General features: G+C 48.2%; 5 protein-coding genes across 5 annotated transcripts; 3 read left to right on the top strand and 2 right to left on the bottom strand.

The window, feature by feature from the left end:
• The first annotated feature begins 4559 nt into the window (after positions 1 to 4559).
• F5Y00DRAFT_173509 (glutamine:fructose-6-phosphate amidotransferase) lies at positions 4560 to 7445 on the top strand. Its single transcript, XM_048004895.1, has 5 exons — positions 4560 to 4756; positions 4986 to 5056; positions 5196 to 5427; positions 5489 to 7065; positions 7123 to 7445. Exons 1-5 carry the CDS (start codon positions 4752 to 4754, stop codon positions 7341 to 7343), a joined length of 2106 nt encoding a protein of 701 aa, XP_047868389.1. The 5' UTR covers positions 4560 to 4751; the 3' UTR covers positions 7344 to 7445.
• An 832-nt stretch (positions 7446 to 8277) lies between these two features.
• On the bottom strand, positions 8278 to 9243 carry F5Y00DRAFT_258303 (proteasome endopeptidase complex, beta subunit; the record flags this gene model as incomplete). The annotated part of the gene is made up of 3 exons (XM_048010682.1): positions 8278 to 8882; positions 8995 to 9142; positions 9214 to 9243. The coding sequence occupies 3 exons, from the start codon at positions 9241 to 9243 to the stop codon at positions 8278 to 8280; spliced, it is 783 nt and encodes a 260-aa protein (XP_047868388.1).
• A 497-nt stretch (positions 9244 to 9740) lies between these two features.
• Positions 9741 to 10692, top strand: F5Y00DRAFT_258302 (HCNGP-like protein-domain-containing protein; the record flags this gene model as incomplete). The annotated part of the gene is made up of 3 exons (XM_048010681.1): positions 9741 to 9818; positions 9895 to 9943; positions 10010 to 10692. 3 exons carry the CDS (start codon positions 9741 to 9743, stop codon positions 10690 to 10692), a joined length of 810 nt encoding a protein of 269 aa, XP_047868387.1.
• Positions 10693 to 10955: 263 nt separating this feature from the next.
• F5Y00DRAFT_173266 (uncharacterized protein) lies at positions 10956 to 12763 on the bottom strand. The gene has a single exon (XM_048004894.1). It carries the CDS (start codon positions 12463 to 12465, stop codon positions 11116 to 11118), a length of 1350 nt encoding a protein of 449 aa, XP_047868386.1. The 5' UTR covers positions 12466 to 12763; the 3' UTR covers positions 10956 to 11115.
• Positions 12764 to 15462: 2699 nt separating this feature from the next.
• On the top strand, positions 15463 to 16360 carry F5Y00DRAFT_226657 (uncharacterized protein). The gene is made up of 3 exons (XM_048006370.1): positions 15463 to 15721; positions 15808 to 15935; positions 16005 to 16360. The coding sequence occupies exons 1-3, from the start codon at positions 15668 to 15670 to the stop codon at positions 16036 to 16038; spliced, it is 216 nt and encodes a 71-aa protein (XP_047868385.1). The 5' UTR covers positions 15463 to 15667; the 3' UTR covers positions 16039 to 16360.
• Positions 16361 to 16627: the final 267 nt, after the last annotated feature.

Here is a 16627-nt window from a genome sequence, read left to right as displayed (position 1 = left end):
ATGCCGTAGAATTCGTCGTTACACTTTGCTGTTGGCAGTCGTGTATTGTAACCTACCTAGCAAACACCCCCGGGTCTTGTTTACGCGGTACCTGTGGTACGGGAGACGCTATGGCGTAGGCAAGACCATGATCGTATACATAGGTAGGTAGGTACTGATATCTGCCGATACATTCATAGAATTCTATTTGTTTTGATCAGATAAGTGAGTAACTAGATAATCTCTACGTCGCGGTTCCCCCCTCCCCCAGTGCTACTATACTCCACTCGAACAAGGTGTAGTTATGGCTTTACTCAGAACGGAGAACAGTAGGTTAGCAACTAATTCGTAGTCCGCCCTAGGGATTTCAAGCATATATCTGGAGCGTCTGCTGCCCTTTACCGCCAATCTTGATACTGTATGTATGCTAACGCAATATTTCTCTAAACGTAGGGTTAAGTTAGAGTTGTGATACTTCCTATCGCGTTTGGAGATCCTTAGAGTCAACCCACGTCGTGTGTTGTGGACTGGACCGAGTATTAGAGGGTTAAGGCTTCAGATAAAGCGCAGCGCTTATTTCATAGGAGATCGTCCGGGGTAGGTATTTCTCATTTCAGGTAAAATGATACCCGGACTGAGAACCGGATACAGTATCATGCTGCGAGGATGGAAAAATGGTTGGGGCAAAAAGGGGGTTATCTTCTAGACAGTCATGGTTCTTTTCTTGCTCCTTTACTTTCGATGCGTGCACTAACGTTATCACGATAGAGAGAGGCTAGAACACCCGTGGGCTTTGTTACTGGGGAAGAGTCAGGTATCAAGTACATAGCAGTGTAGCACGAGTGACGATGCTATATAGTTAGCTCTACTAGCACTTAAATAGCTTCATAGCTTTCCGGTCATATTTCGAACCAGGTATACGCTGGAAAGTACAAGTACCGCACCCTATAAGAGCAAACTAAGTTATAGACTATAAGTGTATGAAGCTCTTATAGGAAAAGCTCTTATTGGCATTGAAATAAGCTAGATGTTTAACTTGCGCGGTGCTCCTTGAGGTAACCTTAACAAAAGCGGTGAGTAGAGTTACATGGTAGGTAGTCCGCACGAAGCAATCGGCAAGTGGAGTCTGTAGCTTTAATAAGCCTCGTTTATGATAGTCTATCGTTGGGAGTTTCTAGTAATAGGGTCTACTCGTTCTGGGACTATGTATACCTAGGTGTCTGTACACTATGCAGCCGGGGTCGAACCTGGAGTAATACAGCTCCACTTACGCCGCCCCAAGTTTGCGTTTAGGATGGAAGAACTACCTCGGAAGGAGCTTGGTATAGTGTATATATCTTATACTAACTTCTTGTTTATATACTATGGGTGAGATGCCCAGCTTGGAGTTTGCCCGACGTGAGCCTACACGTATGTAGTTCGTAAACATGACTACATAGTATATTCCTTAGTATATGATCATAGCTAATCAGATAGCTCTCTGCGCTAGGGAGAACCCGTCTCTATGTCTTAGTCTCTGTTTCAATGCCGCGGGGTTAAGGTTATTAAAATTAGAAGAGTCTCTACTTCATGACTTCTTCATCCTCCGATACTAAATTAGTGAGAGGTTCATATTATGTATGTATAGACGTGCACGCATCCCTAACATATAGGTCTGAGGCTGAGCTGGTCAATCCACTGAACGGTTGGTCCTACATACACATTCTGATCCATGTACCTTCTCAGCCCTATGATCCTATCTGTCTAGGCACGTATATTCTAGCCAATGGACAGCTTAACAGCTTAACTCTATCAGTTCCTTAGAATATAGGCGCTTGCGGCTGATTTCGGCTGGGGGCAATTTTAGGATTTCTCCCCCCTCTGCCATGAGAGGCATAAGAGCTCAGCATATGAAAGATGGATGACTTTAGTATCTTATTTAGGCTACCTACTGCCGGAGTAGTCAACCCCAAAGTCTCTAATCTAAGTTAACTAGCCAAGTGTTACTAGCAGTTCCAAGGGTAAATGAATATATTAAATCTGTTTTCTATCTGTCATGTATTCCTCTTATTGGAGCAATGGTGCATGAATCGTATAGAGCACGCAAGTAGTTTTGCGAATTGTAAAGTCGCATTTACGACTAAATAATGATCACATATATGCTGTATCACTTCGTGATAGATACTACTTATTAGATGGCGTTGCGCGTAGCGAGATCTCCAACCAACTATATTAAACAAGATGCAATACTACCACGTGTCGTGTTGAGAGATATGTCGTTCGGACATCCACGAACTGTAGGCCGCCGGGATAAATACCTACATCAAGCCCTTCTACCCTGTCAATCTGACATCAAAATGGTGGGTTGCCGGCAATGCTACATGACTGGTAACCGACGGCCAGGTATAAACCTTGCAGGGATTCCTATTGGATTCCTATTGGGTAGATCGCGTTTATGCGTTGATGCTATTCTTAGCTAACTTTATCAGGCGCGAGTCACTATGTAACTAGGCGACGGTGCGAGTTATGGTGTGTGTTGGTAATAGGCAGAGCTGACTTGAATTATCATATTGGCCTTCTTGGCTTCATCACGAACAAAGGGCTGGGCAACTCGGTCATATGACAGGGGGAAACAAAGGAGAGGTCGGCGCAATTGTAATAGGTATTACTACCGAAAGTCGGTTGCCGGGAATCTTCACGAACAACTTGCGATCGCAATTGAGATGGGATGAGATGAGACGAGATGAACGAAATACGATATCCTATAACAAGATGTCCTTGTATGGGGTTTGATGACAAAGGAATGCTGGCACTGGCTTGTCAGGTATATAATAAATGCCTTATTTTTGAAAGGATCAATAACCAGATCAAAGATCTAATTAGATGATTGACGTTGGGCGATTTCGTTCCACTAAATAAGAACTAGAGCTCAGCCGCTCAGATAGGGTTCGATACTAGATAGGTATGTATTATCAAGGATGATGGCGACATGTTTTGCGGAATTGACCAGGCTTCGAGACGACTTTTACTCGAATTGTACAATACGGGACTTATTCCGAATGCTGGGAAATGCCAATGATGATTTGTTTGTTTGTTTATACGACACGTCATTCTTATTGAGCGGCGGCGACCCCTTTTCGATATGTCGTCAGAGGGGGTCGTGTTCGGACGCTGGATTGTTTCTGATATCGGGACTTCCAACAAGCTAGCAGGGAGCTTGGGGTGGAGGGTAACATTCTGGCCGGCCTGGGCCAAGCCTCACTTGTATGGCCCCAAGTGCAGATAGCTCAGGTACAGCCCCAAAATAAGGGGCTGCGGCCAGGATGATGATCCGGCAAACGGCGAGCCCTGCACCTTGGAAAATCGATCTCACTGAACACGAAGACACTAATGAATAGCGTCGACGCTCCATTGGGTGGTAGTAAGATTTTCATAAGACGGCTGGTCGCAACATTATTTTACGAAAAGAAGAGAAAAAAAAAGACGGACGAGACAGTTATTGGCGACATTGAGAATAGGTGCAACATGATTCTTTTTCGTTCTCGGAGCTATGAACCGGGAGTGGAGGCGAAGTTCAGATGGCGGGGTGTAGTTCTTGCAATTCTTGTAATTCTTGTAACACAATAAAGTTATTTTATTATCGTCGTATTAGCAAGCTGACCGTTGCCCAGATGATGAATGACTCGGCACACTGCATAGGTTTCCGACAATGATTGGCTACGTTAAAAAGAGAGGAGGTTAGCAGCACAAAGACAAGAACATAGTGAATGGAAAGGCGGTAGATTCTAAAACAAGGGCTGATAGCTGGATTCCGCCCTTTGCAACAAATAGAATGGCGGAGACTGGGAACGAGGAACATACACTATGTACATAGGGTTATCAACCCACTGGTCGTGAAGTAACTTTAAGTATGTAACTTAAGAGGTAAAGTAAAGATAGATCGAGTAAGTCGACGGGATTGGATTGGTTCAAAATTAAAAAGACAAAGACACGATAATCCAATAGACATGAGAGGATGAGAAAGAAGAGGTTTAACTTTTACAAGTTGTAGCGTCTACCTAGTGTATGAGGTTAGGTTAGGTTTGGTATGTGAATGTGCGTGGCATACATGTACCACTGGAACTTACACGTACCTAGTAGGCGGTACTTCATGTATGTACATACGTTGCAGCTGCATGATGTTGTGGATATGTGGGTAAGTATTGTGGTGGGATGTAGGGTTGTAGAGGTACCTCAGAAGTTACGCTAGCTAGTGAATGCAAGCGCGAAGATACTTAGCTCGTACTTCGCACGAGTAAGGCATCATGTGGATTCGATCGTAGCCAGGTACATCACTTTCCCCCCTCCACCTTACCCCCTGGCAGCCCCTCTTACCTTCTCTAGTGTAAGGTCCATCGCCGCCCACTAGTAGCGGTACTATGGTAGCTACTATGTTACGTCCTCGTACATGCTGCCTCACTTGGTAACAACCAAGTCTAAAAGCCTATGCCAGCACCAGTGTTCTTTCCGTAGAAAAAGCCATACCGTAACAACCCTTTTACCTTTAAAAGTCCCAGCTTGACCCTCCCAAACCTCCCCCCAAACAAGTTCTGGAAACTCTATCCTTTCTTATTAAATCTATCCCCCCCCAAAAGCTTTCACCAAGCTCACCGCTATTGACCTTCGTTTTATTATTGATACCCTGGGAAGACCCTCTAGAGCTACCTAAGTAGGGAGAAGAGTGAATCTCGTAGTTTAGGCCAGAATAACCTACCCATATTCCTACTTTGCTGCAACAACAAACTGAAGGCAACATGTGGTATGTGAATTCGATCGAAAATCCTTTCTTTTGCTACGCTCTACGTCCCTCAGAAACGGAATGGGGCTTTGTCCTATCCACGATTCTGGCGGTCAACACAATCCCATGGTTCGAACTATGCCGTCACGGTTACTCAGACTTTGGGATGAGGTTGTTAGGATAAGAGCAGTTTTGGAGGATTAATCTGTTATAATCAATTCAGGGGTGCTAATTCGAGTTTTTATAACAGTGGAATTTTTGGCTACATCAACTACTTGGTCGAGAAGGACCGGAAGTTTATCCTCGACACATTGGTGAACGGTGAGACACGATAACCTGCCGCATCCCGCTCTCCTCGATCCGCTCTACATGATGCCTGCATTTTGCAGCATAGACTTAAACATACCAAACAATAATTAATGGAAACTTGAAAGCTGACAACTGGCTTTTTATTAAATAGGTCTCTCTCGCCTAGAGTATCGTGGATATGACTCGGCTGGTATAGCTGTCGATGGCGACAAGAAGAACGAGGTGCTCGCTTTCAAGGAGGTCGGCAAGGTTGCTAAGCTCAAGCAGCTCATCGAGGAGTCTAAACCAGATCTCACCAAGGTTTTCGACTCCCATGCCGGTATCGCCCACACTCGATGGGCTACTCACGGTCCTCCCTCCCGGCTGAACTGCCATCCCCACCGGTAAATACCTTTACATAGTAGAGCTTACGAGTCCCCTTGCTAATCCGACTGTCACTTCCAGATCCGACCCCACATGGGAATTTTCAGTTGTCCACAATGGCATCATCACTAATTACAAGGAATTGAAGACCCTCCTTTCCGCAAAGGGCTTCAAGTTCGAGACCGAGACCGACACAGAGTGCATTGCGAAGCTCACAAAGTACCTATACGACCAACATCCCCACATTGACTTTGTCGACCTTGCTAAGGCCGTCATCACCGAGCTCGAGGGTGCCTACGGTTTGCTGATCAAATCGGTCCATTACCCCCATGAGGTTATTGCTGCTCGCAAGGGCTCACCCCTTGTCATTGGTGTGAAGACACAAAAGCGCATGAAGGTCGACTTCGTCGATGTAGAATATTCCGAGGAAAATGGTGCCTTACCCGCTGAGGCCGCCTCGCAGAACGTTGCCTTGAAGAAGCAGAGTAATAACTTGTTAGCTCCGAGCTCCCTTCTTGGCGCCCCCGATAAATCTCTGCTCCACCGTTCGCAGTCTCGAGCTTTCATGACTGATGATGGCTTGCCCATGCCCGCCGAGTTCTTCCTCTCATCTGACCCTTCGGCTATCGTTGAGCACACCAAGAAGGTCATGTACCTAGAGGATGACGACATTGCCCACATTCACGAGGGCTCGCTGAATATCCACCGCCTCAAGAAGGCTGATGGCAGCTCGAATGTTCGTAGCATCCAGACTCTGGAGCTTGAGCTCCAGGAGATTATGAAGGGCAAGTTCGACCACTTCATGCAAAAGGAAATCTTCGAACAGCCCGAGTCCGTCGTCAACACCATGAGAGGTCGTCTCGACATCGAAAACAAGAGCGTCACCCTTGGTGGTCTAAGATCATACATCGCTACTATCCGTCGATGCCGACGTATCATCTTCATTGCTTGCGGTACAAGTTATCACTCCTGCATGGCTGTTCGAGGTATCTTTGAAGAGCTCGCCGAGATCCCGATTGCCGTAGAATTAGCTTCCGACTTCCTTGATAGAGAGGCGCCTGTCTTCCGTGACGACACATGTGTGTTCGTATCGCAGTCCGGTGAGACAGCCGATTCTCTGATGGCCCTCCGATACTGTCTAGAGCGTGGCGCCCTCACTGTTGGTATTGTCAACGTAGTCGGCTCTTCTATTTCCCTCCTGACACACTGCGGTGTTCACGTTAACGCTGGTCCTGAGATTGGTGTAGCCTCCACCAAGGCCTACACATCGCAATTCGTTGCCATGGTTATGTTTGCCTTATCTCTTAGTGAAGACCGAGCATCCAAGCAGAAGAGGCGCGAGGAGATCATCGAGGGTCTCTCTAATATTTCTACACAGATCAAGGAGATTTTGAAGTTGGACCAGTCTATCAAGGAGCTCTGCTCCAAGACTTTCAAGAACCAGAAATCTCTACTTCTGCTGGGACGAGGCAGCCAATACTCGACCGCTCTCGAGGGTGCTCTGAAGATCAAGGAAATTTCTTATCTTCACTGCGAAGCCGTCATGTCTGGTGAGCTGAAGCACGGTGTGCTGGCTCTGGTTGACGAGAACCTCCCTATTATCATGATTTTGACCCGTGATGACTTATTTAAGAAGTCGCTAAATGCTTATCAACAAGGTACGTGGAATTTACATCCTTATAGTCTAATCTGAGCCAATCCTAACAAATGTATAGTCATTGCCCGTGGCGGAAAGCCTATCGTTATCTGCAACCCTGGCGACGAGGAATTCCAAGCAAGTCTCGCGCAGAAGATTGAGGTTCCTAAGACTGTCGACTGCTTGCAGGGTATCCTCAATGTCATTCCGCTCCAGCTTATCGCTTACTGGCTGGCCGTTATGGAAGGCCTTAACGTCGATTTCCCACGAAATCTGGCTAAGTCGGTCACCGTTGAATAATCTTGAGCGTCTGTCTGTATGATTAGACTGGTTATCGGCGGTTTATGAGGCAATGCGGGAGTTTACTACAAAGCGATATCATGGTGGGCAGTCGGATTCGGGGCCCTTAAGAGCGCTCTTTGTCTTATATACATGATAGCGGGGTTGTGATTTGTTAAGGGGGTCGGAAGAAAAGATAGGTGCTATCTTCCGTAGTCCCCGACGATGTATATTGCCCCTCCCACGCCTACTCTTGACTTGGGACAATGTACTGCAGAGGAGGCAGATAGGCGATTAGCCATGTACGTCGTCTGGGCCGACCTAGACGAAGATACAGCGAGGAATAAAGAAAAATCAATAATGATACAGCGATGCTACTGGCTCGATTCTTGAGATGTAATCTGGTTATTCGTTTGATGTGAACCCCCGTATCGTGGAAATACTTATGAAGTACGATGGTGCTACAATGTACCAACTAACGGTTGGCACGACGTGGGAAGCATTTGCACCTATACTTTCTAATTTGCATAATTGGCGATGGGGATGTTACTAGGTATAAACCTGGGCCGCACCGTGATTTCTGCATTTATAATAAATAATAGGGAATTACTCGTCAACGCAATACCGAGGTTCATGTGTCTTGGCTCTAATGATACAGAATCTTATTGCTACCCTGTTATTCCCTTTCTTTAGTGGATCGGAAGGCATTGCAACCCTGGAGCAACCAAGTATATCTCCATTGTTCACTTATTTAGATAGATATAGATGATATCGTATCTCGCATGGCCCCCAATGCCGACGAGAGCGGTGATCTTATGCTCTTATAACCCCCTGGCCTTTCGTCTGCATTACGGCAATTCTAGCTGGTAGCACCTTTAGTAACTAGCATATGTGGACGTAGACGTAGACGTAAACTTGGAGGAATGGGCGGCGAGTAGGTAGGTAAGATGCGCGGTTACACGGTCTGGGTACCGTAGCCCTTGATGCGGTCGGCGAAGGCCCAGCTCTGCTTCTCGAGCTTCTCGTTCTCGGTGAGCTCGATGCCGTCTTTGGTGACGACGGCGAGGGAGTACGTGTCGTGGGAGCGGGCGTCGCGGTAGAATAGCACCTTCATGCACTCCCGGATGACGTCGACGGCCTGCTCCCGCGTCACGTTGGCGACGGATTCCTCGTCGGGCACGTACCGCCGCATGATGGGCTGGGCGAGCATGCTGCCGAAGCCGGTGGCTAGCGAGGGCGAGGAGAAGGTGGTGCCGAGGAGGTCGGCGGCGGCTAGGAAGGGCTTGCCTTCTTCGTCGAGACCGGCGACGAGTAGGTGGTTCCATAGCGGGTCGAACTTGGAGCGCCGGTGGTAGAGCAGCTTCGATAGGTACTTGTGCAGGCTGCGGGCGTTCAGCGTGTGCGCCGTCTGCTTGTAGGCCTCGTCGATGCCGAGCTCCGTTAGGTGCCGGTCGAGGTACTGCATGTCGGAGACGTCGCCGCCGAAGCCGACGATAGAGGTGTCGGCGAAGGTGCGGATGCGCTTTACGTCGGTGAAGCGGGCGAGGGAACCGTAGGAGGCTTGAGGGGGGGTGTGTTAGTGTTGAGTGTTTTTGGATCGAGGTTGGTGGGGGAGTGCTAGATAGATAGGAGATAGATAGAGGGATAGGTGGGAGGATAGATATATGCGTACCCAAGTTATCTGCTGCCATGACCACACCGTCCTTGAACTTCATGGCCACTACTGATGTTCCCGTTACAACGGGGGACTGGGTGTGCTGGTTGGGACCGTTGGTGTGCATGTATGAGGCATCGTAGGCGCCGTAGACGTCGTCTCTGGGCTGTGTAGAGTCGGGTTTGTTAGTCAGTCTACTCTGGTTCTCGACTCTGGACACACAACTTAGCTACTTACACGGCCCCAAGCTTGCGGTCGATGATCCATATTGAATTGAGTTGGACGACGGGATAAGGTTCGAGTTGTCGAGTAGTAGGTCGCTTGTGGAATATGAAGTTAGTTGTAAGGCTGATATTGATGGATGCAGCGAAGCTCCAGTATCTTTTGGACGTTGAACCTCTGGAGCTTGGAGCTGCGCGTCAGTTCTGCCTTCCGGACCAGGCTGTTGAGGTACGTACCTTCTACTCTACCTAGGTACATCTCTTGATGCTGAGGTCATCAGCTGTCGGCAGCTGTCAGTACTGTCAGTCTAATCTGTATACACTGTATCAAGACCCACTTTTAACTCAGGATACGTACCGACGGACGTTAACTTGTGATGAACTTGCGATGAACTCGCGATGAGAAACTTACTACATTCAATGTGATATTCTTCCAGTTCGTGCTTAAATAATTGTCTAGCAATTTACCTTCATATCAAAGTAGCACCCCCCGACTTTGAATTTCAATCAAATCACTAGTCAGACTGGGCCTTTCGCTTCAAAATGGCAGGTCTTGTAGGCTACGAAAGCAGCAGCGACGAGGAAGAAGTCGTGCAGCAGCAGCAGAAGCCAGATCAAAAGGTATGAATGAAAACATGAGATGATATATACAACTGCACCGGTAGGCATTGGACAGCACTGATTATGCCGAGGCCAGTCGCTGAAACAAACTCAAGATACCACTACCGGTCTGGATAGGAAGCCAGGTAAGTGTCTTCTCGTATTATCTATCTTACCTTGAGTATCTCATCCCTTCTCTGACAAGTGAACAGAAGAAGTCCCAGCACAACAACCCAGTGCTACCTCACAAAAACCAGATGAGCAAGCAGCAGCCATCATCGGGCCACAGATCGGCCCAGCAGCAGCCGCAGGTCCCAGCTTCCCTCCGCTGGAAGAAGCACCACTAGAAGACGACGAGGACAACAACAACAACAACAACAGCCTCCTCAACATACCCCCCGGCTCGCCGTACACGGCAACCCGCGCGCTCCTGCGGGACCTAACGCTGCCCCCGGTCCCAAACACCGCCATCCCGCCGTCGCCCCCGGGCTCGCCCGCCCCGGGCACAAGCGCCAAGTTCGAGCGGTTCCTGGAGCTCAAGCGGCAGGGCGTGCACTTCAACTCGCGCGTCGCCGCGAACCCGTCGCTGCGCAACCCCGCGCTCGCCGACAAGCTGCTGTCCTTCGTCGGCCTCGGCGCCGCCCCGGCCGACCAGTACGCGACTGCCCTGCCCGCGGATATCTGGGACCCGGCTGCGTTCCCGCGCTGGGCGTACCGCGAGCAGCTTCGGCTGAGCCAGGCCGAGATCGAGAAGGCTAGGGCTAGGGGTAAGGGCGCGCCGGTGGATTTCGTGGCGGCGGTGGGGGATGGGCTGGGTGGTGGTGTTTCGCAGGGAGGGGGTGCGTCGAGGGCGAGTGCGAGTGCGGGGAAGCGGAAGACGAGGTTTGATGCGTAGGGTGGATGTATTAGATTTTTTTTACGGCTGGCATATTTATCTATATCTTGAAGGGAGAATAGTCGATATGTGAGTGAGTCTTGAAGATAGTTCATACTATCCATCTATAAACTCCAGGCTCTAACTATTCTTAGGTAGTTGGTCAATTTCAGATACCCATTTCCTCATCCATTTATGTGGTTCGTGTTCATATTCATGTTTATTTAAGTATATTTGGTATAGTAGCGACATAAGAAAATTCTCATATGGGACCAGCAGTCCCAAAGACTAGACTACCTAGGATATCGTTCCGCGATATGTATACAATGAGTGTGGTTCCTAGGTACGTCAAAAAAAGCATCCTTATTCCATTTACTTCAATTTAACCTTTCCAAGCAAAACGTGCGCTCTTCGTAATTCGTTATGTATGTATCAGCAACGCGCTCAGAATCTTCCGTGAGCATTGTCGCACTCCTCTAAGAATCGGTAGATACCTTCGAGGCCCTCGAAGTCTTCCGAACAGTGCTCACCCGAACTGATCGGTGGCGACATACTCTCGTACCCTTCCAGGTCGTCGGGTAAGGACATCCAGGGGTTGTCTTCCATCTCGCTGAAGCCCTCTTCGAAGAGCTCCTTTTCTGCAGGGAAGAAGCTACCTTGAGACCTTAACGAGCGACCGGGCGAAGTGAGTGTTCTTGCGCCGTTGCTATTGGCACCGGGGGCGAAAGGGAACCTCAGTGCCATCGAAACACCTGTTTCAGCCGCGAAGTCTGGGTCTTCCCTTACGACGCCCCTTGTCAGCCCGAGGTCATCACACAAGGACTCTACGGTCTCAGCGTCGACGCCTGGGAAGCGGACCCGCAGTGTATGACCTTTCTCAAGCTGTATTGGAAGGTCGCCTAGTGAGGAGAGTTTCTTAATATCCGCTAAGGTCGAGGTAAGGTCCTTTAGAGCGCGGGCGAAGTCGACCGACAGAACGTCGAGGAAGCCGTCGGTGTTGAGGGTCGTGGCATCGAGGGCGGGGAACTTGAAGCCGGCGGAGGGGTAGGGGAACGCAGCAGCGAGGGGGCTGAGGGCAGTGACGGTAGGGCTCAGGTTGAAGTCGATGAAAGAGCCTGGAATGTTGCGCTTCGCAGACGCCATCTTGCGGGTAGTCTCTTCTTGAAGAGATGAGACCGTGCGGTATTTCCTCTCGCCGCGGGCGGTAAGCCCGTCAAACTGTGCCTTCTGGCCGGAGATCCAAAATGCTCTGACCGCAGCCGAGACGTTCTGGACAACCTGGGCCTGAGCCGCGGGTGCGTGGGAGAAGTAGCGAGCTCCGCCCACACGTCCGGACCCGAGGCCATACCCACCAGCGGTACGAGGGAGGGCACCTCCAGTGAGGTTCGGTCGCAGGGTGCTAGCGAAGGGGGCACGACCCGTGATCTGAGCAACAGCACGACCGGTCTGCGTGTTGAGGAACTTGGACCGGTCGACCCGGGGCGCGGCGTCAAGCCGGCCAGTGCTCATGAAGCGACGGATCGCAGCGTTGATGTTCTTGTACGTAGTAGTCGTGGTGGTGGTCGAGTGCCATCGTCGGGATTTCTGCTGGCGTAAAAACGCGGAGGGATGGATGGGATGGCGCGGGTTGGGTGCGTTGCGTACGAGGACGGGTTCGAGGGCGGCGTTGTTGGCCGGGCGAACCGCGGCTGCGAGCTTGGCCCGGATCATCTTGCTCGCCTTGAGGGCGGCAGCACGGACGACCCGCAGCGCGGCGGGCGCCAGTATGCCGCCTCCACCGACAGGGGCGAGCATCGTGTTTTCCACTTGGAGTTCGTCGCTATGCGGCGAACTGATGAGTGAGAAATGGAAGTTGGTCTAGGGAGGGAAGAAGGGTAGAAAGTAGGCGGGCGGGCGGTGACGATGCTATTTACACCCGATAAGGAACCTTAGATAAGTAGGTGTGGCGCAGCTATGTATAGGTGTACAAGCTTCGCCACAAACTAGTCAGATACCTAAGTCTCAATTTGGAAGTCTCCGAGGCGGGTCCAGAGTTCCCCACCCAAGCAATTTTTATTTTAATTTTCTTCCTTGGAACCTCAAGAAATCTTTTCTTTCCTTCCAAACAACTTTCCATCTTTGCACATTTGCTCAAGCTTTTGAGCTTCTGTGACTTGGATGGAACGCGAGTCACGGATCTCAGTTCCCTATTCTTAGCAGCTATTTAGTTATGCTGTGTTATTATCAGGTTAGTTCCGCTGCTCCTACGTCTTCCCGATGCTCTTTGCTATGACGAAGGAAAATTTGAACAATCCAAATCTTACAACACAATGGGGATTAAGTCTCTAGAATTACACTGAGCAAATACCATCGAGATGCATTTGCAGTACGATCACAACGATCAATTGAATGCTAATTCGACTTAGATAGGTTCTTGTTGATCAGCCGGGTGACTCCCTCTATGATTTTCCAATTTATATATAAAGGTACGTTATTTTTCTGACGAAGTCGAGAAATTTTCATACTGTTTCCACCGAGGGGTGATGAAGAAATCAACAAACCTAGGGAATTCCTCATTCCGAATACATCATGTAGATTTTGTTTAGTTTCAGCCTTGTCTGACCTCATAACCTATTCCACTCGTTATTAGATGACATGCTTGCGTACCATGCTAACTCGTCTACTCCAATAGGTACGACTTATTCTACTACAAACCCATGCCATTCACATGAGGATATCTTGAACGAACGGGCGGACATAAATGAACCCTCGTCCCTTTTCTCGTTCAAAGCGAGGACGTACAATCCTTGTGAGAGAAGGATCGCGGGGGATTCTTGTTGAGACTTCGTCAGCTGATTGTGTCTTGTCGACTCGAGCGTATCATCGTTAGAGGTTTTGGGGCGTAGCTAACGTGTCTCGACAGGTATTGCCATCTCTATTTTCCAGTTATTATCCTCGTAAAATGATGATCATTATTCACACTGTTTGATCCTGTCCAATGGGCTTGGAAATGAACATTACAAAAAATTCTGATTTAATGAGGTATGCGCCCATATGGATATTGGTTATTAGAACTAAAGCTAACATAAGTAGACTGATAACTTTTACTTCTTTACACTCTGCTCATTGTACGCCTTGGTTGACGTCGCTAACTCGACGGTCGCGATAGGTAACTTAGTATTTGCACATTTTTTGAAGACGTCTTACGCCTTGAAGGTTAGTAACTTCTCTCTATATTTATATGCAAGCCTCGCGGATGACAATCTTCTGCATAATGTCGGAGTTCTTCATGACGAAACTTTTCCGTTCTATCACCTTGGAGAACTGAAGAGGCTACAAGCATACTCTTGATTGCATATATTATATTGTCAACATGGCTAACCTTTCTTAGTGATTTCGTAGTTGCTCTTGCACAGAGTTGTGTGGGCTTCTACTTCGGAGCATTAAGCTATTGGATCAAGTAGCTACGTGTTGCAGTGGTTCCGCTGACGCGTTTGGGTTAGGGATGGACAGGCAGTTTACAATCCTTCTAGGCATATACAATGATATAATCATATTACCTAAATAAGTGTTATGAATTACCTCGTGTTACCTCTATAATAACTGTGTCTACGTGTGCATACATACCTCTATCCAGATGTTAAGTTACTTTCTAGTTAAAGTTACTTCTAACGAGCCGACGAGTCGGTGTCTTCTCTAAGTGCGAACGCCGTGGGGCTTGGATTTTCTGGGGAAAGTGGGTCGTATTACCAATTGCCGCGTCGACTGGGGGTCTGGACCCTGTTGCATCATGCATCTACACTACCTCTTCGGACCTCCTACACAGGTATGTGCAGCTATGTAACCGTACGTTCTTTCTCTTGTGATACACATGGATACTATTAACGGATGTCTTGCTACTACCTAAACATTGAATGTCAGAATGTTTAAGATAGACTGAGATCCATGGATGCTTGGTCTGGACCAGGCTTTACTATTAATGTTTTCGTATCATTTTTCGTACGATATCTTTGTATACCTACTTCAGATTTGGTCACATTGTTCGATTCGACGAGTCAACCCCCACTAGCTCATATAGCTGTTGCATCGCCAACGGGACTTACATATGTATGTACATACGATAAAGTAAGTGGTGTCATGCTCAAGCCACCGTTCGAGGTAGCGGGGAGTGACAATCGAAATGCTCTGATTCGATCTTATTATGTACTGATATGAGCTTCCGAGATCTCCTTGTCTTATTACTTTTGCGGGGTAAAAGAGTGGCCGTTTTTATTTGTACATCGCTCCCCTATCAGGTAAGGATGGAGCTATACCTCGTCTATGACGTTGGTCTATCTGAGCGAGGATGTATTGGTACATGATACCTCGTACTTCAAGTACGGCTGTTTCTTTATTACTAGGTCGTCATATTGATGTATTGTATACCTCCTTCGGATAATGCAGAGGACTAACCTACCTACACTAACTTGAGGTCGTACGATCTAGGCAGCGAGGAATTGGGTCGAACGGTAGGATAGTCAACCCGAATGCCTCAGTCTATTGGTGAAGTCATAACCGGGACTGTATCCCCGAGCGCTGGGTGGCTACCTATGTATGTAGGTCCCTCGCTGATCAATCAACGGGCCCGCTCCAGACAATGGAAGGGTGCAGTAGTTGGTAGCTTAAGTTAGTGTATGGATGTATGTACTTGCATCTATTATCTTGCGTAGTAGCTTCGATAGGTAAGGTAGGGTAGCTATGTGTTGCTAATCGCCGTTGGCGTCTGTCGTCGTTTGATTATGAAGGTCGCGTGGTCTGTTCCATACAACTGAGTCTACATAAAAGGGATCGATCCCTCCCTTTCCCACCTTTATCTCATTTTCCTATCATACCCATCCTGCTCATCATTCGGACATCCCACACTTCTCCTACGTGGATATTACTTTGTGAAATCGTATCATATCATATCATATCAAATATCAAGTTGATCGACATCAGCAACTACACTTTACCTTTCTCCATCCCTAAAATCATCAACATGGACAACGACAAGGCAAACAACCCTACACCGGCGAGTCCTTCTCGCCGAAGAGTATGTTCTTTATCCTCTCCATACTATATCGCCTTGAACGACCACTCTTCCCAATAAATTTCGTTGCTAACACGCACCACCTCCAGGGCTCCGGACCATCCTTCGAGGGCCTCATGAGTCAGAAGCGAGCTAGCGATCCCAGCTCCCTTGCTCGACGTGCTAGTCTACACGACCAGAAGCCCCAAGCAGGCTTCTTCGGACAGATGTGGTACAAGTAAGCTGCCTCGTATCCGCTCTCTTACACGTATAAGAGGAAACCGTGCTGACTACGACTGAACTACAGCTTCACACGCGGCCCCCAAAGCCCTACGAAATAAGAATCGCCTACCATGAATTAGGTACCTGTTATTATGATAGCATAAGAATTGAAAGACTGCCAGAGTGTATTGATGGGGATATAAATCCCGACAGAACTATACCACGCACACGCACGCACGCACGCATTTGGCGAGACATGGGAGAACTGAGATTTCAGATACCAATCATTGGTACAGGCTCATCAGCCAAACTGTAGGATATGAAGATAACTGCCTGCAATGTTGAGACGGATGGGAAATAAGATCACTGGCGTTCGCTTGGCGATGTATTATTGTTAGGAATATGCACTTAGCAATATCACAAAACAGAAGTTTACAAGTACTTGACATGGTTTCGTCTTCTATACCGTTTAACGTTGGTGAAATAACACCACTGATCCATGATCCGATTACGTCTGTTGGACATTTGTTGAATACATATGCTCAGTCAGCTACGTTCGTCGTGAAGCATCTCACTACCGTGTGGTCATAGTTAAACCATGTCGTGACACATAAGGCTAATTAATCCACTATGCTTAAGGAGTTAATAATAAACATACCATACTAGATCAGACGGATTTTCCCCATGCTCTGATGTGTAAATTTTATT

The sequence above is a fragment of the Daldinia vernicosa genome (assembly GCF_022497035.1).
Source record: "Daldinia vernicosa strain CBS 139.73 unplaced genomic scaffold F5Y00scaffold_6, whole genome shotgun sequence".
Taxonomy (NCBI): Eukaryota; Fungi; Ascomycota; class Sordariomycetes; order Xylariales; family Hypoxylaceae; genus Daldinia; species Daldinia vernicosa.
Note: the sequence above shows the minus strand (reverse complement) of the source record. Positions and strands in the feature narration are given on the sequence as shown.